At 41.1% G+C, this 26,426-nt stretch overlaps 1 protein-coding gene across 21 annotated transcripts in view; it reads left to right on the forward strand.

Annotated features, from left to right (window-relative positions):
• Positions 1 to 26,426, forward strand: part of LRCH1 (leucine rich repeats and calponin homology domain containing 1) — a 120,389-nt gene that overhangs the window by 38,538 nt on the left and 55,425 nt on the right. For 20 of the 21 annotated variants that reach the window (XM_064175440.1, XM_064175449.1, XM_064175458.1 and 17 more), the window contains 2 exons: positions 24,890 to 25,034; positions 25,572 to 25,698. In XM_064175440.1, coding sequence (XP_064031510.1) covers positions 24,982 to 25,034; positions 25,572 to 25,698 — 180 coding nt within the window. In that variant the 5' untranslated portion in view covers positions 24,890 to 24,981. Of the gene's footprint in view, positions 1 to 21,101; positions 21,131 to 24,889; positions 25,035 to 25,571; positions 25,699 to 26,426 lie in introns of those variants that run through there. The other variant, XM_064175473.1, reaches the window with a different exon arrangement.

Consider the following 26,426-nt stretch of genomic DNA (forward strand, 5'->3'; position numbering starts at 1 on the left):
ATATGGGTGTGCTCTCATTGATACTAAGCATAGTTTTATCAATTTATTAGATTATTATTACCATGTCTTTTCTTGTTTAGTCTTATGTGTTTAAGTGCTTACTTTGTTTTAAATATACTAAATTGAATTTTCAGTGTGTCCTTAATGCTTCTTTCTGTAGATTTCTCTAAAGTATTATCACAGTATCACCAAGGTTGGAAGAGACCTCACAGATCATCAAGTCCAACCCTTTACCACAGAGCTCAAGGCCAGACCATGGCACCAAGTGCCACGTCCAATCCTGCCTTGAACAGCTCCAGGGACGGCGACTCCACCACCTCCCCGGGCAGCCCATTCCAGTGTCCAATGACTCTCTCAGTGAAGAACTTTCTCCTCACCTCCAGCCTAAATTTCCCCTGGTGCAGCTTGAGGCTGTGTCCTCTTGTTCTGGTGCTGGCCACCTGAGAGAAGAGAGCAACCTCCTCCTGGCTACAACCTCCCCTCAGGTAGTTGTAGACAGCAATAAGGTCACCCCTGAGCCTCCTCTTCTCCAGGCTAACCAATCCCAGCTCCCTCAGCCTCTCCTCGTAGGGCTGTGCTCAAGGCCTCTCCCCAGCCTCGTCGCCCTTCTCTGGACACACTCAAGCATCTCAATGTCCCTTCTAAACTGGGGGGCCCAGAACTGAACACAGTACTCAAGGTGTGGTCTAACCAGTGCAGAGTACAGGGGCAGAATGACCTCCCTGCTCCTGCTGGCCACACCATTCCTGATGCAGGCCAGGATGCCACTGGCTCTCTTGGCCACCTGGGCACACTGCTGGCTCATGTTCAGGCGGGTATCGATCAGCACCCCCAGATCCCTGTTATGTACAGGAGAAGGTTATTTTGTCATTTTTACCCGTCTGAGGCCAGTTAAAGCAGGGGTAACTGAATGATACTCATAGTTTCCCAGCTGCATTTGGAAGTAATATTTTCATTTGCACTTCTGCTGTGAGACTGTATTTGGTAGAACATGAAGTGTGCTGGATTCTGTGGTACTATATTCCAAGCTTAGTGATGGTGTTAGGTCTCTCTTCATGTGGTTATTTCATACCCAGATTTTCCAATAATGCAAAATCTGGGGCATGGTTCTGACTCTCTTCAAATGGTTTAGTCTGTTTGGCTCCTCTGGGAATGCTTTTATAACAAAATTCTTTTGAGAGCCTTTTAATTAAATACACAGCTTTTGTGTCCTTTTATGGACACTGTAGTTTGGGAATGAATGGCTGAGGTAATAAACTAGGGTGTCTCTTGACCATGCCTTGCTATGCCAAGTGATTGTACTTGCTGAGCTAAATATAGATTGCCATGATTTGAAAGCCATATGAACTGGTACTTGTATTGTAATTCCTTATACTTGTAGGCAGACTTTTTCAGTGCACCATGGATTTTAGGCTTTAAAATCACTGAAAGTGGAACTTGGTTTCCACTGGCCTTCCAGTGCTTAAAGGTGAACTATAAGAAAGATGGAGATGGTCTTCTGGCAGGGCCTGTTGAAACAGGACAAGTGGTAATGGTTTTAAACTAGAAGAGGGTAAGCTTAGACTGGATATAAGGAAGACTTTTTTTAACCATGAAGGTGGTGGAAGAGGTTGCCCAGAGAGATTGTATATAGTTTATATATAGAATCATAGAATCAGCCAGGCTGGAAGAGACCTTCAAGATCATCCAGTCCAACCTAGCACCCAGTCCTGTCCACTCAACTAGACCATGGCACTAAGTGCCTCATCCAGGCTTTGTTTGAACACCTCCAGGGATGGTGACTCCACCACCTCCCTGGGCAGCCCATTCCAATGCCAATCACTCTCTCTGCCAACAACTTCCTCCTAACATCCAGCCTAGACCTACCCTGCCACAACTTGAGACTGTGTCCCCTTGTTCTATTGCTGGTTGGCTGGGAGAAGAGACCAACCCCCACCTGGCTACAGCCTCCCTTCAGGTAGTTGTAGGCAGCAATGAGGTCCCCCCTGAGCCTCCTCTTCTCCAGGCTGCACATCCCCAGCTCTCTCAGTCTCTCCTCATAGGGGTTGTGTTCCAGGCCCTTCACCAGCTTTGTTGCCCTTCTCTGGACACCTTCCAGCACCTCAACATCTCTCTTGAATTGAGTGGCCCAGAACTGGACACAGCACTCAAGCTGTGGTTTCACCTAAACACGACATTTATTCCTGTAAAACCTTTAGTTCATACTGTCTTTATATGTGATGTGCTTTCTTTCTGCATCACATGGGCAACACCAAGTGTTTTATGAGCAAAAAGAGAATTGATACCTGATTCAGAGGTGGTGTTTTTTTTCCAGATTGATCAGCTGCATGCCAGGTAGACTTAGTTTTAACTCTAACTGCTTTCATCTGTCAATCTGCAATAAAGTAATTCTGTATAAATACAGTGTTGCTTAGTATGTATCAATAATAGTTAATCTGAAAATAGATTTTGGCAGAGATCGAATTAAAATTGCTTGAGCTGTTGTCAGGAGGTGATTTTGCTGAAAGAAAATGATGGTTTACTTTTTTACCAACTTTCTTCCCTTTTAAAAACTGTGTAAAAATTCATCTGCCTTCCTAGGGCTGTTGTGGGGTTTTATGTTTTTGTCACTCCACTTGCTGCTCAACCAAATTGCTGCAGAAGATAGATTGACTTAGTTCAAAATTACCAAGCAAAGTAGTCTTCTGTTGATGCAATTTCTTCTATTCAGGCCATGATTCAGACAAAAGAGCATCATGTGGCCAAATTACCATAATATTTGGGCCAAAGGAGGAGGCAAATGGCAGCAGTTAGACTTGAGCTCTCTCATGTTTGCAAAACGTTGTGTAGATATACTAATGTGATGGCACTAAGAGCTCAATCTCAGACAGAGTGAATCAGTGCCCCTTCTCCGTGTGAGCTCAGATTTCATCTCTTCACTGTCAGCACTGTGCTCAAAAACTAGTGCCCACTCAAGTGTTAGATGTGAGTTCATTGTCTTCACAGGCACAGTTGCTGGTGTAATTGACTGAAATGTGTTTTGCTTTATCACGTGTCATTTAATTGGAATGTTGGAGAAAGCACCTCAACTGCTCAAGCAGAGGTTCAAGCAACGTGTTTTTCTAGCTCAGCTGCAGTCCTAGGATTGGAATCTTACAAAGTCAGGAATTTTAGAGTGTGACTTCATATTGTGAGATGTTTTGAACAGAAATCTGTCAGAAAGGTGCCTTATTTAGCACATTGTGTTGCCTGTCCTTTGTTATCTGTTGGTGGAAAAATATTAGTTCTAACTGGTATCTGCTAGCTCTATGAAATCAGGGCAGGCAAGTCACACTTCCTTCTTTTGCCATGGTTCTAGTTGTGTAAATCCACTATTACATAGCTTAGTGATGTAATAGTTAGAGTGGAATGCTGGGTGATGATGATGATGATTAGGGGACACAGTCTCAAGGTGTGCTAGGGGAAGTATAGGCTGGATGTTAGGAGGAAGTTGTTGGCAGAGAGAGTGATTGGCATTGGAATGGGCTGCCCAGGGAGGTGGTGGAGTCACCATCCCTGGAGGTGTTGAACCAAAGCCTGGCTGAGGCACTTAGTGCCATGATCTGGTTGAGTGGCTAAGGCTGGGTGCTAGGTTGGACTGGATGATCTTGGAGGTCTCTTCCAACCTGCCTGATTCTATGATTCTATGATTCTGTGATTTATTACTGTAAACCAATTCATGTTTAATATAGCAAGCTTTGATAGAGAATTGCACCTGTGAACTTCTGCATGTCAAACATCTGCTATGTGTAGTTCTCCAGCTCCAGATTTAATAACTTTTCAGAGGAGAGATGATTTTGTTGTGTGAAATGTGTGTTAGCTATTCATATAAAACCAATCCTCCTGTACGTGGATGTAACTTTTCTACTGATGTGCCCACAAAAACAGTGGTGGTTGTTATGTTATTAAATTAGCATGTTGCTGGGATATGAAAAAGCTCTTTTCCCAGTCTATTTTTAGGAGACTATCATTACATTGACTGAGTGGCTTCAACGATTTTCCATTAGAAATCTCATTTCTTTTCATTCATGTGTCATCTTAAAATATCAAGCTGTCAGGCATACAAAACTTCCTGTGTTTTAAAGTCTTGAGGTATGTAAAGGCATATTAAAAGCCTCCTTTAAGTTTGTCATTGAACTAAGAAGTGCTGGATACCAGATTTGCTGTGCAGATGGCACAGTGAAACGGCAAAAGCTTTGCTTTCCATTGTTGTACAGCTAAGAGGCTATGGTAAATCAGTGAGCTTGAGTTCACAGATTCACTGAATCATGGAATATATCTGGTTGGAAGAGACCTCAAAGATCATCCAGTCCAACCTCTGACCCAGTACTGAAGGCTCAACACTAAACCATGAGCTCAAGAGCCAGATCCATGTGCTACTTGAACACCCTCAGGGGTGATGACTCCACCACTGCCCTGGGCAGCCCATCCTGATGTTTGATAACTCTTTCAGTGAAGAAATATTTTATAGTACCCAGCCTGAACCTCCCTGAGCACAACTTGAAACCATTTTCTGTAGTCCTATTGCTTGCCACCAAGCAAAGGAAACTGGTCCCTCCTTACTCCAACCTCTTTTCAAGTAGTTGTAAAGAGTGATGAGGTCTCCTCTCAGCTTCCTCTTCTCTAGACTTAACAACCCCAGCTCCCTCAGAGTTCAGTAATCCTAGTGTACTGCTGTCAGTTGACAGTTCTAACAAAGCTCATGCTCTGAATTTTCACAGGGTTGAACTTCATCTAAGTTTTTAGACCCTGATGAAAGAGAAGAGCTTGTAGCAGTAGCTGCTGCTTACTGTAGTAGCCTGTCTCAGTAACCCATAGTTTGTGCCTGGGGAAGAGCACCGAATAGTTTAATTTGCATTCTTACTTCCCCAGAACACATAAAGAAATTGGCAACTCAGTGGCTTCATGAGGCAGCAGTTGTATCTTTGTCTTTAAGTCCTCAGTGGCTGTTTCCTTCAGAAAGTGTGTGTAGTTAATTTGTGACTCCCAGTAAACTCTTGTAAGGAGTTTCATGTGTACTTGTTTTGGGTTTGTGTTGGGTTTTGTTGGGTTTTGCTTGGTTTTTTTTTTTTCCATTCCTATATTACAGAGACAGTTGAATTATCCTTCCCTACTGACTGTATTTGTTCCACTATTGGCTCTGACTTTCCTGTCCCTTCCACTAGGTTACCTCCAGCCTGAAGAACAACAAACTTGATGTTGCTTTTAATGGAAATTGTTCCAAAGCTCTTATTAATAGTTTTTACTCTCATTTGGCTACTTCTGGCCATATTCTTTTGGTTCACATTGGTAAAAGGATTGAACCATTTCAAATAAGGGGAATGCTGAGACAGTCCTAACTTTTCACTAGTTTAGAACTAAATTCACAGTAGCTAAGGAATCTCTTGTTAGTGGTTAAAGATATTGCTGGAAATGATGCAGATGGGAACTTTTCAACTGTAAACTTAGTCTGATCTGAAGAAAAAGTAGTACTATGTGCAGTTTCTTCTCTAAATGTTTCTAAAGGTTGTTTTATTTCTTAATTTAGATCCTTAAGCCTCTGCAGAATCATTTGCATTAGATTTCAGTGATAGTATCTTTAATTCCAGTATTGTGTGAGTAAAGTGTTTTCAGTTTTACACAGACAATATAGTAACTCTAAAATTCACTTTGAGGCTTCTAGTTAAAGTTTAGATGTTTTTTTGGCACACTTGATGCCAGTGTCCTTTGAATTCATTCTGTGGGGTTTAGTTGTTCTTTGTCCAAAGAACTTCATGCTTCCTGCCAGCAAGGGTAGGGACACTGAAGTTGTTTTCTATAGGGAATAATAATACATGACAGCTTTTACTTATGAAGTTCATTGTTCACCATAGAGTAAAAGCAGTATATTGTGGATATGCCCAGTACACTATTAAATGAACTTGTACTGTGGAAGTAGCAGTATAAAAACAAAGCAAATCTTCTGTTTCATATTACTAAGTACCAGATGTCTTCTGTTGTTATTACTTTGCCTGTATTGAACTCAAGGAGTGTCAGTAACATCTCTTTTGTTTACTTCTCTTGACTTGTTGAGTTGCCATAAGTGTTTGCCATAAATTATATGCTTAAGTATTCAGAGTAACAGCTGAGACAGTTCACTCGTGTATAAATGTATTTACAGTATTCCTAACAATAGCACAGTTAACATTTTTCCATCATAAATGCCCTGCTTTGAACAGACTCACACAAGAACTTCAGAAATCTAAGGACTGAAAACTGTATTTCATAGCAATCTTATTTCATTCTCATTTATCAGCTACTGGATGTGGTCTAAGGTGAAGGCATTTAAACTGAAGTTAGCAGATTGTGCATGTATTAGCAGTCATTTGAATCTGCACGTGATTTATCTTCCTGAGGTCCTAAAATAGCACATTTGTGGAGTTTTGGTTTTACTGAAAAAGGTGGAAATAAAGAGGCTGGATTTAAAAAAATAAATTTAATATTAGGCAAATTCCCTGGTCTTCAGACTTAGATTATTCTAGGAAAACATCAGTGGGCTGTGTTGTTCTATGGGAAATACCTGGGTAGTTGCTGTTGAGTCTTTGAAAGGAATCAGTGCTGTTCTGAAATACAAAATGGAATGTGGTAATCTACAGCCACTTATATCCCAAAAGACAGATTATACCTAGACCAGGAGTGGAATGAAAGACCTCTTGCTCTGGCATGTGTGTCCCTGCATGGGAATGGGGATATCAGAATTTTGCTGCAAACTGCAGAGTAGGAAAATTAGTCCTGTGGGTTCCACCCATTACACTCAAAGAGAACACATTAATCTATGTTATTGCTTGGCCTTTCCAAACTACTTCAGTCATTTGAGTTTGGATTATTTGTTCTTTGTTTGGGGTGTTTGTTTGTTTAGTTAATGCATATCTAAAACTCCTGTCAATAAATAACAATAAAAAATAGCTTCTTCTAAATCTTGATTTCAGTAAAGCAAAACTTAAAAGTACTATTTTCATTGCTCCTATAATGGATAATTTTCTCTCAGTATAAAATAGGCCAAAAAGTTGTATGGAGATTCAGAATGAATTAATTTGTTGTGTTAATAACAGTTCAGGCCACTGGTAAGAAAACCTAGGGAGTAAAAGTCTCTGGCTTAGTGTATTTGGAAAGTTGCTGTGGTGGGGATAGTACTGAGGATTCTGTAACCTTTGTCAGGAGTGTGAAGCCAAGGAATCTGGCCAAAGCAAACTGAAGAGGATTTATGTGGAAATTTGGATGAGCAGATGCTGTGGACAGTGTAACTGGATTTGAGTTGAAACCTCACACCACTTTCTGACTTGTAGTAATTGTTCTAGATTCCGTATCAAACTGGTTTTTGCCTCATCTCCATCCTGCAGAGAGGATGACCACCACCACCATATTCATGTCCTGCCAAAATTATAATAATATAGAGCCTGGTCTATATTATTAACTTCTCAGTGATCTTTGCAGTTTGAGCATTCCCTGAAGCAATTACATGAGCTTTATAGTTCACTACACTTAGACCACCAAAAAATGCTATTTAAAAATTATAATTGGTATGTAAGTTATTTGAACACCATTTTCACAACTCAGTGTAAAATCAGTCATGTTGCAAAGTCAGTGTTGAAAACCCATGCAAAAGCAAAGGATATGTAGTTCCTCAGTCTGCTGGATTTTCTTGAAAGTCCTTTAAACTGGAAAGCTTCTAGAAACACCTTAGAAGCTTCTATAAGAGAGTCTGGAAATAAACTTTGAAGTGAGCTAACAAAGTTCCACAAGCTGCCTCTGTACTGCAGTCATAGAATCGTAGAATCAACGAGGTTTGAAGAGACCTCCAGGATCATCCAGTCCAACCTAGCACCCAGCCCTTTCCAGTCAACTAGACCATGGCACTAAGTGCTGAAGAACTTCTTCCTAACATTCATTCTGACTCTCCCCACCTCCAGCTTTGCTCCATCCCCCCCAGTTCTGCCGCTCCCTGGCAGCCTCCAAAGTCCCTCCCCAGCTTTTTTGTAGCCCCCTTCAGATCCTGGAAGGCCACAAGAGGGTCAACTTGGAGCCTCCTCCAGACTGCACAGCCCCAACTCTTTCAGTCTGTGCTCACAGCAGAGCTGCTGCAGCCCTCTGAGCATCCTCGTGACTCTTCTCTGGACACTCTCCAGCATCTCCACATCCCTCTTGTCCCAGGGGCTCCAGAAGTGGATGCAGTACTCCAGGTGGGGTCTCACCAGAGCACAGCAGAGGGGTAGAATCACCTCCCTTGCCCTGCTGGCCACACTTCTCCTGATGCAGCCCAGGCTCTGCTTGGCTTTCTGGGCTGTAGGTGCACACTGCTGGCTCATGCTGAGCTTCTCGTCCACCAGCACCCCCAAGTTCCTCTCCTCAGGGCTGCTCTCCAGCCACTCACTTCTGACTTGCTTAAAATGTATGAAGGACTCACAGAAATCTTTAAAGGTGCTTTACAGTACTGCTTAATCAGTTTTAAGTGAATTGAAAGGCTTAAACCAGACTTTTAGCCTGTCAGAATTAGGCTCTGAAAGCTGCTAAAAACAGTGAAGGAAAACTGTGCAGTTGTTTTGCTTTGTTGTCTGTCAGGTAAAGGCTGTTGTTGTACACCTTTTGATCAGAAAGAGGTTTTGCACGTATAGTTGTGGCTTTGGAAGCTGAAAGCTGTTGCGTGTTGGTGCAAAGCAGTAAGGATGGAAGAGCAGCTGGAAATGACATGAGTCTGCCACTTGCAAATAATCTGACAAGCTGTATACAGAGAATGCAGAAACTATTTTAAAAATGCAGACTGCTCCTGCTGGTGAGAAATTCCTTTGTCTTCAGCTAGAAGCAGCTGGAGGCAACTCAGTGATGCTCTTCTTATCAGTACCGGTCTTTATGTTCCTGTGCCAAAAGAAGAGAAATGTATATTGAAGGAGACTTCAAGTAATTATTTCTGTGCTTAAGGACATTTTTTTTCCACAGGATTACTTGCATATAATATTACATGTGTAATAATATAGAATATTATCTTCTAAAGAGTTAGTGTATTAGTGACACTGGTGGTTTTGAGGGTTGTTTTCTAACCTTTGTTGGTTTATGAACAGATGGCCAAGAGAGCCAGTGGCATCCTGCATCAGGAGCAGTGTGGCCAGTAGGACAAGGGAGGTTATTCTGCCCCTGTACTCAGCACTGCTCAGGCCACACCTTGAGTGCTGTGTCCAGTTCTGGGCTCCTCAATTCAAGAGAGATGTTGAGGTGCTGGAAGGTGTCCAGAGAAGGGTGACAAGGCTGGGGAGGGGCCTGGAACATAAAGCCTATGAGGAGAGGCTGAGGGAGCTGGGGGTGTTTAGCCTAGAGAAGAGGAGGCTCAGGGGTCACTTCATTGCTGTCTACAACTACCTGAAGGGAGGCTGTAGCCAAGTGGGGGTTGGTCTCTTCTCCCTGGCAACCAGCAACAGAACAAGGGGACACAGTCTCAAGTTGTGCCAGGGGAAGTCTAGGCTGGATGTTAGCAGAAGTTGTTGGCATTAGAATGGGCTGCTCAGGGAGGTTTGACAGAGTGAAGAAAATGCTCCTGATCTGTTATTGCTTCTGAGGCCTTTGTCTCTAAGTGGAAGTGTTAAAGTATGTTTTTATGTTGTTGGGAAAATAAAGACTTCATTGAGTATTCTCCTGCTGAAGGAAAAGCAGCAGAACTCTGACTGCCTTCCTTTTCTTTCTGTCAAAGGCAATGACCTCACAGATCTATTAATAACTCTCATTGAATCATTCTTTGATGCATGTCCCTGAAAACTTTTGAAGAGTTTTGTCTTACATGCTGCTGAATATCACTTGTTTGCTGAAACTGAGCCAAAAGAAGTTTCCACCTCTCGTTCAGTGCTGTCATTCCCTCTCCCTACTTTGTGTTTTTAACATTTGAAGCAGGACTTCACTGTAGTTTTTGTTATATCACAGAGTGTTCGACAAGTTCTGTTGTTGCATGGTAACAGGATGCTCCTGAGCTCTGTGTCAACCTTTTTCTGTTCCAACCAATGTGCTCTTTCATGACCAGTGTACCCACATTGTCTGCTCTCTAGGACACAGTGTCTGAGGAGACTACACTTACCAGGTCTGAAGGAAAGATGATGTCCTGTCCTTCCTCTGTGCATGCTAGTATTTGTTCTCCAATTTGAGAGATATTTGCATATAAATCCAGTGTGTGTGTGTATATATACAGAGAGAGAGAGAGAATAAATGTTCTTGGAATTTGGCTACAATGCCCAGCCTTATATAGAATCATAGAATCAGCCAGGTTGGAAGAGACCTCCAAGATCATCCAGTCCAACCTAGCTCCCAGCTAGAGGAGAGGCTGAGGGAGCTGGGGTTGTTTAGCCTAGAGAAGAGGAGGCTCAGGGGTCACCTCATTGCTGTCTACAACTACCTGAAGGGAGGCTGTAGCCAGGTGGGATTGGTCTCTTCTCCCAGGCAACCAGCAACAGAACAAGGGGACACAGTCTCAAGCTGTGCCGGGGAAAGTATAAGCTGGATGTTAGGAGGAAGTTGTGATTGGCATTGAAATGAGCTGCTGAGGGAGGTGGTGGAGGCACTAACCCTGCAGGTGTTCAAGCAAAGCCTGGCTGAGGCACTTAGTGCCATGGTCTGGTTGAGTGGCTCGGGCTGGGTGCTAGGTTGGAGTGGATGATCTTGGAGGTCTCTTCCAACCTGATTGACTCTATGATTCTATGGCAGTGTTGCAAAGAAATCCTCCTGTGAAAGGTTATGCTCCATTGTTGTTCAGTGAAGATGCCTTGAGACCGAAACATAGGAAGAAAAGGTCTACTTGGTCAGGAGGTTTTGCAGAAGAATTACTGGGAGAGGATTTTTTTTTGTGAGGCTATCACAGGAAGAAAGATGGAGAGAAAGAATAAGGCTAAAGATTGTCCCTATGTGTTCATCTGAGCAATTATATAAAAGGTGAGCTGCAGAATAAGAGAGCTTCTTGCCTGTAGGGTATTAGAGAAAATTATAGAGAGAGTGATTTCCCATTGGAATGGGCTGCCCAGGGAGGTGGTGGAGGCACCGTCCCTGCAGGTGTTCAAGCAAAGCCTGGCTGAGGCACTTAGTGCCATGGTCTGGTTGAGTGGCTGAGGCTGGGTGCTAGGTTGGAGTGGATGATCTTGGAGGTCTCTTCCGACCTGTTTTATTCTATAGGAGAATGAATTCCCTGCAGCTTTTTTCTGGTAAAATACTTCAGATGATATAGCAGACCTTGATAGGTTCTGTCTCAAGCTTGCTGGCATTCTGGCATTTTAAAACCTCGAGAAGCTCAATTTAAAAGCATAAATGAACCTTTTAACAAAGTCTTGCCAACATTTTAGTTTTTCATTGTTTAAAAGAGCATGATACATGATACATTTTAAACTCATGCATTGACTGTGAACACAAATATTTATCTTTCTTGGAAATCAAGTACTGCTGTATACATAAAACATCAAGTGAGAATTTATAGCACAGCAGTTAGGTAGTGTCTTGCATGGTGTTTATAACTTTGTGATAATGTAGTCTCAAATAACACCTTCAGTGTGTCTGCAGGTGTGCTGGCAGAGGGCTCAGCATGAGCCACATTAGAAGCTTTCTGTCTGAGTCGATTTTCTGCTATCTGTGTCAATCTTGAATAAACAAACTTCATAGGTGAGACTTTCATTAAGTAAGGATAGGAAACACATGGGGCAATGTGGTAATGCCATGTTTTCAGCAGAATAATAAATGATTCATAATTTATAGTCAGAGGTTGGGGTGTTTTTTGGCTTTGGGTTTTTGTTTGGTTTTGTCAGAAGTAAAATGTGCTTAGAATTGCATGTTTTAGTAGTGAATCTATTTAGAATTCTTTGCAGAAGAATAAATTCCCCAACCAAATTTTAAAAGTAAGGGAGGGGGAATGAGAGTTGAGAAGTTTATACATCAGTCACAAAGAGTACCCAGTTTTGGAGTTAGTTCAAATTGAAATTCTAGAGGTTCTTGGGAACTCTTGGGCATTTAGTTATTATTGGTTTTGGTTTGGTGTTTTGTACAAAGAGGCTGAATTGGTTGTGATTAGAGAAGAATGCAAGACTGTGGATTTTCTTATGCAAAAAATAAATTGTGATCTCAGAAGAATGCCAAGCATTTTATTCAGTTAAACCCACAGTTTTCTCATTAGGTATAACCTCTTCTTAGTGGTCAGGAGCCAAGTTCTTGACACTTAAATGATGAGTGACGAGACTGCGTCTGGGAAGAGTCACAGTCCTGTTAGGAGGAGTTTTAAAATAGTCTGAAAGATGACAGGATTGATTAAAGGACCAGTGGATCTTTTATAATATTTTTATATTAATTTACTGGGGGTTAAGAAAATTTCAGTTACTGAATTAGTGAGCTGGAGTTACAGGCCAGGCTCAGTAGGCTGTTTAGATGAGCGTTAGTCACTTTGTGTGCTTCAGAAGACTGTGAAGTTGACCCCTGCTCCCCACCTCCCCTCCTAAAAAAAACCAACCCCCAAAACAAACCCCAAAACAAACACCCACCCCAAAAGAATACAAGTAAAAAGGGAACATTCTTTTGCCTTTTCAAAATACACATTGCTATGCAGTTGTTACACACTGACACCACTGATGCTTGCCTGTGGTTGCACACTGACCCGCAAGTGCCATCGATGCCTGCTGGCTTATTCCTCCTCGTGTTCCCAGCAAATATTATGGCAAGCATAAGGTGGTTTCTGCCTGCCCACTCACAGGCACTGGATTGTTTATAAGCAGAGGGTGTGTGTGTGTATGTTTTACTTCCTCCCATGTCTTTTTGCAGTCTATGTATATAATGTCTCATCTTACAGAGATGTTAGATTAAAATCCTGATGCAAACTGCGACTTGTTAAAACAAGTTGGCAAAAGGGGGGGAAGAAATGCTGCATGTGTTATCCATCAAACTCAGTCCCTCCCCTGACCAAAAAGCAGCATACTGGATGAGAGATCTGTTTTCCCAAAAGAAGGACAAGGTTCTTTTGATTCTGAAGAGAAAATAAAAAAGGGGGGGGGGGGGGGGGGGGGGGGGAGAACAAATTACAAGGTTAAGAAACAGTCTTAAATATATGGGATAGTGATCTTGGTACAGAATTGACAGGTCTTCTAGTTTGAGTGTTTTAAAGATACACTATGTACTGTGATTGTTTTGAGTTCAAGTAGTCCATCATCTCTATTTTTTTAACCCTGTACCTAGAAGTTGCTACCTCATTTTTTGTACATACCACCATTTATTTGTTTCAGTGTTTTCTTTCTTGGTACCTAAGTCTCTGGTAATGTTTTCACAGATTGCTGTTTTGTTTAAAAACCTGAAGTATTTCTTAGCCATGTCCTTCATATGTTGTGCCTTCTGTGTAATAGCCATATAATTAGCCCATTGGGTAAGGATGTGCTAAATAGTGTAAGTCAGTTTTTCAAGTATAAAGCAGATTGGAGTTGAGAAACTCTTACAGTTAAGTTGTGCTGACTTCAAGAATCCTTGTAGGAGAAGTATGTGAATAATGTAGATAAAGTAGATTAAACCTGGCATCTGTGGGAGATAGGCAGACAGAAAGGGAAGTGATTAGATGAGTAATACTCTGCTTTCCATGTCACTGTAAATTAGCATCAGGTAGCTTTTTCGTGTCTTTGCCCACTTGTCTTTGATATACAGAAAGATCAAATAACTTTTGGTCATTTCTCTGTTCATAGCAGATTTTTCTTACAGAGTGTGAGATGGTTCATGTGCAAAAGTGAATTACAAATAAACAAATCTAATATTTTACTCTGTCAGGTGTGAAAAATAATCATCTTTAGAGTGCAAGGAAGTGAGCTATTTCACGGGAACTGGTTCATGCACTGCTTCTAGCAGATGGTGAATGTGACATAACTCAGGTAACTCTGCTTTGAGCAGGTTACCAAGGCAGATAATGAGCAGCATAAATAGTGTATTTTCTTCACAACCTGAGGAAAAATAATGACAGCTGTTGAAATAGACAAGTGAAAAACAGACCCTGACTCTGCTTTCAGCTTGTTTCTTCTAGTAGTGTTGTTTGCGGGCTGGAAAAGGTTGTAGACCATTAGATTGCAATCTACCAGTTTTGAGTATATGGTGTGGAATTCACCTGTGGAAGTGGAAGGTGTTGGTTGCCAAAGCAGACTCCTTTAAAAAAGGAGATCTCTGTTGCTGAAACAAGAGATTTATGATGGAATGGACTAGAATATGTCCATGCAAGGATCCACCACTGTCATTGAGATAGAATATCACTCATCTTTGTGTTTGGTTTCAATTTTTCCCTGTTAGCCAGTGAGTGGACTAAGTAAGTTGTTTGACTAAAACAAGGTTGTGTGCTTGTACACACACACAATTCACACCTTTTTGTACTTTTGGTGTGAATATGGTGGTGCTCCCTGTTCCTTCAGAAAAGAGTTTTGTAATCCAAGTCTTAGGCTTTTAATGTATCTGAAATCCCCTTCATAGCCCTGATCTCACAGCATTCCATGATCATAATAAACCTCTGTCTGTGATGATGAAAGGAAGTTTTGAGGACTTTTGCATACCAAGATACACTTTTAGTTTTTGTTTCTGCAGAGGAGATGAGGAGGTTTCTGCTTTCATATCTGGAGGGTGTTCACTATCAAAGCTTCTTTCATATGCCAGCATAAACAGTTCAGGCAGATGAATGAAAGACAGTAAAGGTGTTCAACTGGACAGTGTGTGCTTCAGTTTTTGTTCTTCCAGTGCTCTGCATCAACCTCCTATAAAGACTGAAAATGGTGAAAAGCTTTTTTTTTTTTTAACTAGGCAAACATTGCTTCTTACTGCTACTGTCTGAGACAACACCTGAAATAGTTGGGTCCTGCTGAGGCTGACTGGTGCAATACCACAGTGATACAATCCGTTAATGCTTCTTAGGCTTGGTTGTTTATTAAGGGGTGAAAATAATGACTTCTATCCTCCCTCTTATGCGGAAGGCGTGGGAGAAGGAGGAATGCTTCATGACCCATGAACTGGGTTTCATAGCACATCTTATTAGAGGTCATTGCATTGATGGAAGGGGTTTGGTGTCTAGATATTTTTGTCCCCATCTCATGATAGAAGTTTTTAGGTTACTGTACTGGATTTACATGGCAGTATTTCTGCAACAGAGGGGTTGAAGGAGTGGATTCTGTGAGAATGTATCAGAAGCTGCCCTCATGTCAGGTGGAAGGAAGGTTATTTTAGCTATGCTATCATTTCTCACTATCCTACTCTTTTATTAATTGCAGATAAAATAGTTTTCTCAATTCCAGTCTTTGTTGCCTGTGACACTAATTGCTGTCAAGTTTTTCACTGTTTTGCCCCTGTCCTGCTGAGGAGAAGTGGTGGCCAGCCAGGGTCAGCCCGCTGTAGTCCCAAATCTGTGCTTGCATGGAGATCCACAGGAGTAATCCAGTTGATTTTCAGCATGTTCTTAGGGGCTCTGAAGCACTTCACACCAGGATCATCTTTACTGTGTAAAGAGAACCTCCTGAGGAAACAGGGTTTTTTTTCTGCCAGTCTGCCTGGGCTGTCCAGGGAGGTGGTGGAGTCACCATCCCTGGAGGTGGTCAAGCAAAGCCTGGATGAGGCACTTAGTGCCATGGTCTAGTTGACTGGATAGGGCTAGGTGATGGACTGGATGACCTTGGAGGTCTCTTCCAGCCTGGTTGATTCTATTCTATTCTAATCCCAAACTGTTGTTTTACTAAAGAGGAAAAAAACTTTTGTCTGGTACAAAGCAAATATTGCTATTGCTCTACTACAGAGAAATCAAGGATACCTCAGATTCTTATACCATCTGAAGGGAGATTGGGGGAAAATACTTCCATGTGACTTGTTTCAGAATAGACTTTCTTGTTTTAAGGGCTTGACACCACTAGAAACCAGTGTAGTAATGGTTGCAAGTGAGTAGCCTCGTTCCTCATCTTTTGGAAGCCGCGGTGGGCAGCAGGCTCCTCGGATTGCCTCCCCTCCTACGCTGCGGCGGAGGTCTCCTCCAGCCGGCTCGGTTCTATGAGTCTAAGAAAACTTGGCCAGAAGCACCTGTACAGCTTTTCGGCCAAGTTTGTGAGATCAGGCCCCCCTCTAGTGGTGACATCTCTGCCAGCCTTGGCAGAAGCTGTTCTCTCGGCGTGTTGGTTTCCTTCGGTCCGGCTTTTTCTCCTGCCTCTAAGCCCCGTGTTTAGGTGCCGTCTGATAACCGATGACTCTATATGCTAACTCTTGCAGTTACTACTAGAAGGAAAGTGGATACAAAAGTACGGACGTGATCGCTTAGAGATTTACTACACCTATAGTGTAATCTTCATTTGTCAGTGGCTTTGAGGTGAATTTTTGATGCTAACTCTTTAACTAAAGGAAAATCACACTAGCAGTGCTCCAAACAGTAGTGCTTAAGAAAGTGTGTGAAACAGCAACGTTGCCTCATAATCTGTTCAAAATAACCTTCTTGCAGTGTCTGTACGTTTTTATGTCTTAACTGCTTGGGATAAATGCACTTTCTACATGTTTTGTAGCTGTACATCTAGACTCAGCAGTGTGGATTAGTATTTAAATGCTGTTAGTTGTTAGAAGGTCTGGTTGAGTGGCTAGGGCTGGCTGCTAGGTTGGACAGGATGATCTTGGAGGTCTCTTCCAAGCTGGCTGATTCTATGCTTCTATGATTCTAAGGTACCATATCAGTAACGATGACTTCCTTGGGAATCAGCACTGCAGCTGCTTCTTTCTCAAGTCTCTTACAAGCTGAGGTTTCAGAATGAAAAACCCTAATTCCATGCACTGTTACGTTGTGGTTTTTTTCTTCTATGGGAGCAGAATTGGTTTTAATTTATTGGATGTTCTTAGTTGTCTTTTACTTGTTCTCTGCCAAATAAATGGGAATGGCTCTCAGTGCCTTGCACTCTTTGTGGAGTCACTGTCATGAAAAAAATCAGAATTCATTTGCTGCCAGAGTCAGTGGAGGTTGGTTTGTTTTTGGTTTTGTTTTGCTGACTACAGTAAAAGCATCCAGGACATTATTTATTAATACTAGCAGCTGGAGAGGGCAAGCAGTTGGGACAAAGTTTGCCACTGTGTGGGATAGTGATAAGTTGCAGGGTGTTTTTTAAAAATATATAGCACTTTATGATGCCATTGTGGTGGTTTTGTGTATATGGATTTGATAGGGCATATATATTTAATTTATATTTATATAAAGCATTTATTTCCAAATATATAGCATTTGTCTATGAATGATGTATTTTCCTTCTATCCTGAGAGGAAAGAAAATGTGTAAAGGCTAGAATGCAGTAACTGCTTCATTAGAAGGCATTGAGTATTTGATTCTGATAGGCACAGTTACATTGGGAATAGCTCCCTTGTCTCCTCCCTCCAGGCAGTTATGGGGGGATCCAGTGTTGCTAAAGGTCTGAAGTGCACTCAAGTAGACATTTCAAAAATGATCCAAGATATGATGCCATAAAATTGTGGCTTCAGTTGTCAATGAAGGTAGAGTTTGCTAATATGGAAATGTGGTCTCCTCAAAAGCCTGATGAAAATACCTTTCCTACTGTAAGTTACAGATAAGACTCCATACAGTTGTCACACCACAGACAGACTTCTTCATGTGTTTCCTAGCATTCTTATTTGCATCATTTCCCCATGAAATTAGGGTTGAAGCTACAGTGAATTGCTTGAATTCATTGTCAAATCCAGTTCAGACATCTCATTTGAATACCTTGAGTGGTACCTTAGTACAAATGCAAATAGCTTCCTCAGAATAATCCCTGTCATTTATTCAGTGAGTGCTGAAGACTACAAAAAGAGGGACTTGGTGGGCTGGAGTTAAGCTAGTTTGGGGGACTCATTTACCTTGTGCTTTCTTGCTTTCAAACTCACTATCAAAACCAGATGTGTGGGATGTGGGTTTTTTGTTTGTTTGTTTACATTTTAATATTCATGCTCAGTGGTGGTGAGATTGCATAATTCCAGGTTTTGTCTATTGTAGACTTGTGGAGGAAGTTGTTGGCAGAGAGAGTGATTGGCATTGGAATGGGCTGCCCAGGCAGGTGGTGGAGTCACCATCCCTGGAGGTGTTCAAGAAAAGACTGGATGAAGTATTTAGTGCCATGGTCTAGTTGAGTGGCTAGGGCTGGGTGCTAGGTTGGCCTGGATGATCTTGGAGGTCTCTTCCAACCTGTTTGATTCTACGGTTCTATAATTTGATAATTGTCAATCACTGCTTCTTACTAAGTTTATTTCATTATGCATTCATTAGTGGCTAAGATTTTTGATGTAGTAGTGTAGTAGTGCATGTGCATATTTATTGAGTGAATGACAGGAATTTTTTTTTTAAGCTATTAGATATTGGAGTAAACTCCCAAGAGAGGTGATGGATTCCCCTACATTCAATAGTTTCAAGGCCCAGCTTGACAGGGTGCTGGACCATCTCATTTCAACTATATTCATACCCTGAAAGGCTGGACTAGACAATCCTTGAGGTCCCTTCCAACGTGGTACTCTTTGAATTACTGTTTTGAATTAAAGGCTAAAATAGTTTAGCTCTCCTGTATCTATTTAATAACATGGTAATAACTGGAAAGTTGGAAATTGGAGCACTTCAGTAACTATGGGAAGAACTGTAACCGTATGGCTTTTGGTATTATGCTAGTTGTTTTGACAATAACAGTTTTGTTTCTGTGGTGGCAGTGTTTTATGCTGTGTATATGTCTATAGTGGCAGTGGATTGCCTGTAAAGTGTGAAGTCACAAAGGTTCTAGTGTCTGCTAGTACTTCATTGTGGTAGACATACTCAGAGCTACAGCAATTGAAAGGTTTTGCCCTGAGGATGGAGTCCATTATCACTGGTACGATGACAACATGGACCCTGGCTGTGCAGTGTGCCGGTCACCAAACAAGGCTTGGAGCCTTCTGTTAAATGCTTATTTGCAAGTCTGAACTTTCTGCATTTCATTGTTTGCTGTCAGCTAAGGAAGTGCTTATTTTGTGTCGTTCCTGTCTGGCTTCCAACATAGTAACATTTCTCATACAAAAGCCATGTCATTGTGCCAGGATTGTGTTGACTCCTTTAAAGCTCAAGATTCCATCTAATATTTTTCTAATCTGGCTTGATTACTTTTCTTGTGTTATGTTACTTTATTTTGGAGTTTTAAGAAACTTGTTCTTGGCAGGAAGAGATGAAGTGAAGCCAGAGGTAGTTTGAAAATGTCTTCATGTCAAAATTGATGAATGAATAGAGAATTTCATTTAGAACAAGAAGCTCACTTGAGTGCACAGCCTCCTCCCTCTCTAGTTGGTTTTATTTGTGCCATCTATTTCATGATGGAAGTTAAAAGAAACAGTCATCTCAAGTGAAACCTACCTACACAGTCTTGGCAGCCATGAAATGTACTGATGCCATTGCCAAATCATCAATTTGTGTAATCTGCTTTTTGTTAAATAGCTTAAGCAAACTCATCAGAATTCCTTTAAATACCAGCAAATTCCATCCCTCTCTTCATTTCTGTTTCTGCAGCAAAAGCCAGGCTGTACAGTAAGGGACCTGGGGGTACTAATAGATAGTAGCTGAAGATGAGGCAGCAGTGTGCCCAGGTGGCCAAGAGAGCCAGTGGCATCCTGGCCTGCATCAGGAACAGTGTGGCCAGTAGGACAAGGGAGGTTATTCTGCCCCTGTACTCAGCACTGGCCAGGCCACACCTTGAGTGCTGTGTCCAGTTCTGGACTCCTCAATTCAAGAGAGATGTTGAGGTGCTGGAAGGTGTCCAGGGAAGGACAACAAGGCTGGAGAAAGGCTTGGAACACAAAGCCTATGAGGAGAGGCTGAGGGAGCTGGGGGTGTGCAGCCTGGAGAAGAGGAGGCTCAGGGGGGACCTCACTGCTGTCTACAACTCCCTGAAGGGAGGCTGTAGCCAGGTGAGGGTTGGTCTCTTCTCCCAGGCAAGCAGCAACAGAACAAGGGGACACAGTCTCAAGTTGTGCCAGGGAAAGTCTAGGCTGGATGTTAGGAGGAAGTTGTTGGCAGGAAGAGTGATTGGCATTGGAATGGGCTGCCCAGGGAGGTGGTGGAGTCACCATCCCTGGAGGTGTTCAAGAAAGGCCTGGATGAGGCACTTAGTGCCATGGTCTGGTTGAGTGGCTAGGGCTGGGTGCTAGGTTGGCCTGGATGATCTTGGAGGTCTCTTCCAACCTGCTTGATTCTATGAATTACTCTGAAGCATTATTCTTCAAATCAGTGGAGTGGGGGACATATAACAGTGATTTGAGAAGTGTAGAGTTGAAGAATTACAGTAAGAAGGGAAGGGTTTGCCAAGTAATTATGTATATTAATATTATTTTCAGAAGTTGGTAAAAATTAAAGCTTCTGCATTCTTCTTTTACCCTAAAAAATGAACCCAAGAAAGCCTTTACAAAGTATTTTTTTTAGAAGGCTTATGAATTGTGAGAGAAACAAGATACATGCATGCTGTTTTGCTCAGTATGCTCAAAAGTTTCCACAGTTTCATTTTTGGTAGAAGTTGAAGTAAACTTGAAATATATACAAACTATAATAATCTGAGGTGAAAGTACCTTCACATAAAGTGATGTCAAAATAATTATATAAACCTTTGGAGGCTTCTGCACATCTTTATATATAATTTTAAGGGACAGTATAAAATTATTGTGCAGGCTGTTCTGCTTTCTGATGTCAGACACTTCTCTGTGTGGAGTTTTAAGACACCTCAAAGCTGCTAGGCTTTCTTCACAGCAGTGCTCTGTTCAGAGACCCCCATTCTAGGCTTGAGTAAATCCAATTTCTTCTTTTGCTTCTATTTAATCAGGAAATATGTGGTTCACAAGAAATATTCCACTATTTAAAAAATGTGATAAGCATTCTGTATGTCAGGTTCCATTGCAGTGCTGTTTTTCCTCAAATGCCTTCAGATTCCCTGATGTTCTGATACTTTCTAGCAGTAAATTTGTACAGTAGGGATAACAGTTGGACTTCTGACTAATTCTTGGTCAACATTTTCTCCTCGCATTTGCTAGGTATAAAGCAGTTCTTGGACTTTGTTCTGTAAGACTAAGGTGCTACCAGTTTATTCCAAAGACAGTGTGAAGTTTTGAGTTCAGCCAGGTGAGTTGAATCCATATCAACTGAAAGAGCATCATTCTAGGAGACTCTTCCCCTTTTTGACAAGTTAGAAATCAGGAGATTAGGAGATCCTGGTTGGTTTTACTGCACCTGTGCCTGCTGTTTTGACAAATGCACAAGTGTTTGGTGGATTGGTGAATCCTCTGTCCAGCAAAGCACAGTAATCTCTATTAGTTGCTACCTTTTAATGTAATGGCAAAGCACAAGCTTTTGGAAGCATTGAAACACTCACTGGTTTTATCTATCTCTTGCAAAAAAGAATGGGAGGTTCATAGAAGGCAACTTGTGACAAGGCAAAAGGGTATGCATGGCCTGAAGCTGCACCAGGGGGGATTTAGGTTGGGTATTAGGAAGCACTTTCTGATGGAAAGGGTAATTAGACCCTGGAAAGGACTGCCCAGGAAGGTAGTGGAGTTGCCATCTCTGGAGGTGTTTAAGGAGAGCTTGGATGTGGCACTGAGTGCCATGGTCTGGTAAATGTGGTGGTGCTAGACCATAGGCTGGAGTTGATGATCTCAGAGGTCTGTTCCAGCCTCAATAATTCTGTGATGCTGTGAAATACTTGATGATTCTGGATGTCTTTTCCAACTGGAATGATTCTGTGATACAGTAACAGACTTTTAAGTTACGTTAAAGGGTTATCAAATGAAAAGCCTCTGACTTATACTGCAAACATAATTTTTTGAAGTTCTAGTTTAGGAAGCACAGTAGATATAAATGTTGAAATGGTCTTAAACTGTGATAACCAGAAAATAACAAATAACCGACTTCCTTTGTTGTAAGTTAAGTCTTGAATTCCTTTGTTGTGTACTTAATGTGTCACATAACCTGAGGATGACAGGAAGGAATTTCACAGTATCACCAAGGTTGGAAGAGACCTCACAGATCATCAAGTCCAACCCTTTACCACAGAGCTCAAGGCTAGACCATAGCACCAAGTGCCACGTCCAATCCTGCCTTGAACAGCTCCAGGGACGGCGACTTTTCATCTATGGTTTTTTTTGGTTTGTCCTCCTTCACATTAACAGAGTTAAAGCTCTTGGAAAAAAAAAGATAGTAATAAAAGAAAAAGTAAAGCCAAAACCAAAAAGTAACTGTCATAGTCATGTCTGTTATAGGAACAGGGTCAATCTACTTACTGTTCCACATTTTGAAGGTACTAGAATCTTTCAAAGGTGATTCAGACAGGACAGTGGTCTCTTTTGTTTGATGTGGAGGTAAATGAGAACAGGCATGAAGACAGAGCTCTATTGAAGTAATATTTTTGTGTTCACAGCTTTTGATATGTGTATCACTTGAGAAAGATCAGGTGAAGGCTCTGTGTAACATCCAGTGCCGTGCAGGTTGTCCTCAGCCTGGGACTAAGTTCAGTTTGCTCTTCTGGATCTTAGGATCATAGAATTAACCAGGATGGAAGAGACCTCCAAGATCATCCAGTCCAACCTATCCCCCAGCCTTAGCCACTCAACCAGACCATGGCACCAAGTGCCCTATCCAGTCTTCTCTTGAACACCTCCAGGGATGGTGACTCCACCACCTCCCTGGGCAGCCCATTCCAATGCCAATCACTCTCTCTGCCAACAACTTCCTCCTAACATCCAGCCTAGACTTTCCCCGGATCTTCCTGCACCTTGCCCTTCAAAAGAGGAAACAATTACATGTACATGGCAATGTCACCACAGAAAACCGTGGCTTAAAAAAAGGAAAGGTTTTCTTTGCAATCATATCATAAAGTATGAAATTCCTGTGCATAATTCAAAATCTTGGCTGGGTGCTAGGTTGGACTGGATGATCTTGGAGGTCTCTTTCTACCTGATCGATTCTGTGATTCCATGATCTTATGGAATGGCAGACTACTAATAACTGCCAATAAATGTAGCCGGGAAGGCAGCAGGAGAGGGAGCTAGTGGTAATTATATTGGAATGCTGTGGTAGTAAACAAGTGGTCTAGATGACTGGATAGGGCTGGCTGATAGGTTGGACTGGATGATCTTGGAGGTCTCTTCCAACCTGGTTAATTGTATGATTCTAAGTGCACTCATGATAAATAGAAAACAGTAGAGAATTAAAGAAGAACAGCAGAGAAACACTGAAGTGCTTTTTTTCCTGTTTGAAACAGTAGTAACAGCCACTCAGGTAGGGAATACTGTAGCCTGATGGCAGAAGAAGGAAAGGAAAAGCTGAGGTAATGCTGCATCTAACTGACATTGAAGCCTGGTACGAGAAAGCAGAGCAGTTTGAGCATTGATGGTGTATAGTAAGGTAGAATTGAGTGACTTAGTTTGAGGTGCTCAGTTCAGCCAATCATACAGCCGTTGGATCAGCACGGCTACTTTTAGATACTTTGCTTGTAAGCCACTGCTGTTGTCTTGGTAGAGGATGGAATAGTGAAACCAACTTCTTTTTGGAAGCAATGAGGTGAAGCAAAGTGAAAGCTGACAAGGGAAATAGAGTACACTGAATTTCAGTTCATATTGCAGAAGACAGGGACGAAAGCTAAAATGGTAACACCTTCCTACTGCTGATAGTTTTGAACTCAAGCTGTGTTTCTGCACAGCAAACTGACAAGTCTGGAACTGCAAAGAGATTTAAAAAGATCTTCATAATTCTACCTGTTTTTCACAAAAGCAATTAATTACTTTATGACCCTAAAAGGAGGAGGAAGATTATTGGTAGTCTGGAAATTTATCTGCTATACTTTGTCTGCTTTTTCCATTATGTAGTTGAAGAAAGTAAGCTTTGAAGGTTCAGGGAGGAGGCTTAAAATAGAAGCAGTGACGAAATGAGATCATTAAGTTCTGTTTTCTCCTTGCATCCTTCCTATCAGACATTTCATTTTTTCCCTGAGTTCATTCCTGTTTTGTCCACCATTCTTCAGGTCAGGTTATCTGTCTGGAGGTAAGGGTAGGTTGCATTTGTGCACCTTCTGATAAGAGATGTTTGTTCTGAGACACTGTTTAAACATTTCTTTGAACCCAATTAATTTCTTGAACACCAGCATGCATTATTTTAAGACTTCCAATCAGTGTTATGATAACTCAGTTTTCATACTGTGGTAGTTATGGAACAAAACTCAGAGAATTTTCTTCCTACTGATTTTCTTTTGTGTCTGTGTGCTTATAATGAGACACAAAGAGTGAATATACTGTTCAAATATCAAACCTTTTGTTCTGTGGGTACAAGCACTGACTTGGGAGACTGGAATCCATCATTGTTGTCTTGCATGTGCTTATATCAAACCCATTCCTTAATGTCTGTGGTTTTTATGGTAACATTCTCTTACAATTTATTGAGATCTAAGAAATGCAGATCCATTTGTAATGATACCTGAATAAACTTTGTTTTAAGAAGTTAAAGACAAAATCCTTATTGTTTGTTCAAGCACTATCATTATTTACAGATGCCAACTGTGTATTGGCTAGATATTTGAGTATATTATGTGAACTTTGGAATCTAGATTTGGTTCTGTTTGCAAGTATTTTCTCAGCATATCAAGTCTTGCAAATAATTCCTTTTTATTAGACTGATTAAACTTTATTTGAATGTTTGCTCTTTTATATGCAGTCTGTTTCATTTCAAGAAGCTTAACAGTAGTTTTGTTTTGTGTAATAAAAATGTTGCCTTAATTTACTATCTCACTGTAGGATTACATTTATTCATTTATTTTTTAATATAACAGCATAGCTCTTCAAAATGCATCTTTCTGATGGCTCAAAAAAAACATACCTTTTCTCTTCTCAGATTTATCCAAGAATAGATTAACTGAGGTTCCTACAGAGTTGTGCCATTTTGTGTCCCTGGAAACACTAAATCTATACCACAATTGTATTAAAATGATACCAGATGCCATAGTAAACTTGCAAATGCTAACTTACTTAAATTTGAGGTAAGTTTAACTTTGCCATATTTGTTGTTTATTTGTAGATGTTTAAAGCTGTTTTTATTGTGGTTTGGGTGGGGTTTTTTTTTTGCCTGCACTTTGTGTTTCTGCCACAACTAACTACATTCTTCATTTTATTGAAAGCAATAATGTAAAAACTTATTGACTGAAGATACAGTTCTGTGTGAAGGCATCGTAAAAGCCAGAATGTAAAACTAATTCTTTATTAATTAATCCCTTTTTTTCCTTTATTCTTCTAGCAAATTCAGAATGCTGTTCTCATCAGCAGAGTCATATTCTTATAATTCCCTTGTTACAGTATTATTAGTCATACACAAGGGGCTTTTTTTAATGGAGTGATAAATTCCACAGTGCTGTTTAGTCAGTAACATGAGTATTTTTGAGGTGCAAGTGTCCTATCAGTGATACAGCCTTTCAAAAATGTGAATTTGACCTGCATAAAATGGAAATGAAGTATTTCTATGAGTATTCAGTGGAACATCACTAGTGGCTTTAATGGTTATTTTTTTTGTTCTGTTGCAGTCGAAATCAGCTTTCTTCCTTGCCAGCTTGCCTGTGTGGTCTGCCTCTAAAAGTCTTAATTGCAAGTAACAATAAGCTAGGTTCCCTTCCAGAAGAGATAGGTCAGCTAAAACAGTTAATGGAACTGGTATGTTACTCATCTTTTTTTCACTTCTTAATTTTACTTCTTTTGTATTTAACTAGAATCAGTAACGTTCACTTTGCAAATATGTTTGAACAAATGCCTCAATGCTATAATGCAGGTTGAAAACTGAATTCTTGAACTTTGGAATAGTAGTTCAAGTTCTTCAGGATCCTTCTAAACAGCACCATTGCATTTGCTTCATTCAAAACTCAGCTTCTAAGTTCCTCAACTTTATGAGTTTTACCTGCCACCTGCACTGGCTTCCTGTCTTGATGTATCTAATTCAAAACTCTGGCATCAGACTGCAGAGCTGTGCTCCATAGCACTCTCTCCTTCTGTTTCCTTTCTCTCTGTTCATTACTGCCTGCTGACCACATTGCATTCCACTACTGAAACTGATCTTATCACTCTGTTACAATTTTATTTCACTGTTTTTGACATGCAACCTTCCTTCCCTGAAACAGTCATCTAAATTTACAAAATGATTTCCAAGCTGTCCCTGAAACTACTGTTTCTGCAAGCAGTAGGTCATCTGTAATATATTGCCTGGTAAATAAGAATATAAAATAGTACTTGACTTAAAATCAGTTGGGGATGGGTTTGGGTTTTTTAACTTCTGTGTGGAAAATATATACAAGAGAATGCTTCCCTTTCTCTCCCTTTATCTTCCTCTTTTACATACTGTAGGCTGAGACTCTGAAGTTCTTTCATATCTAATTTTCCCTCTAATT

The sequence above is a fragment of the Pogoniulus pusillus genome, chromosome 3, assembly GCF_015220805.1.
Source record: "Pogoniulus pusillus isolate bPogPus1 chromosome 3, bPogPus1.pri, whole genome shotgun sequence".
Lineage (NCBI taxonomy): Eukaryota > Metazoa > Chordata > Aves > Piciformes > Lybiidae > Pogoniulus > Pogoniulus pusillus.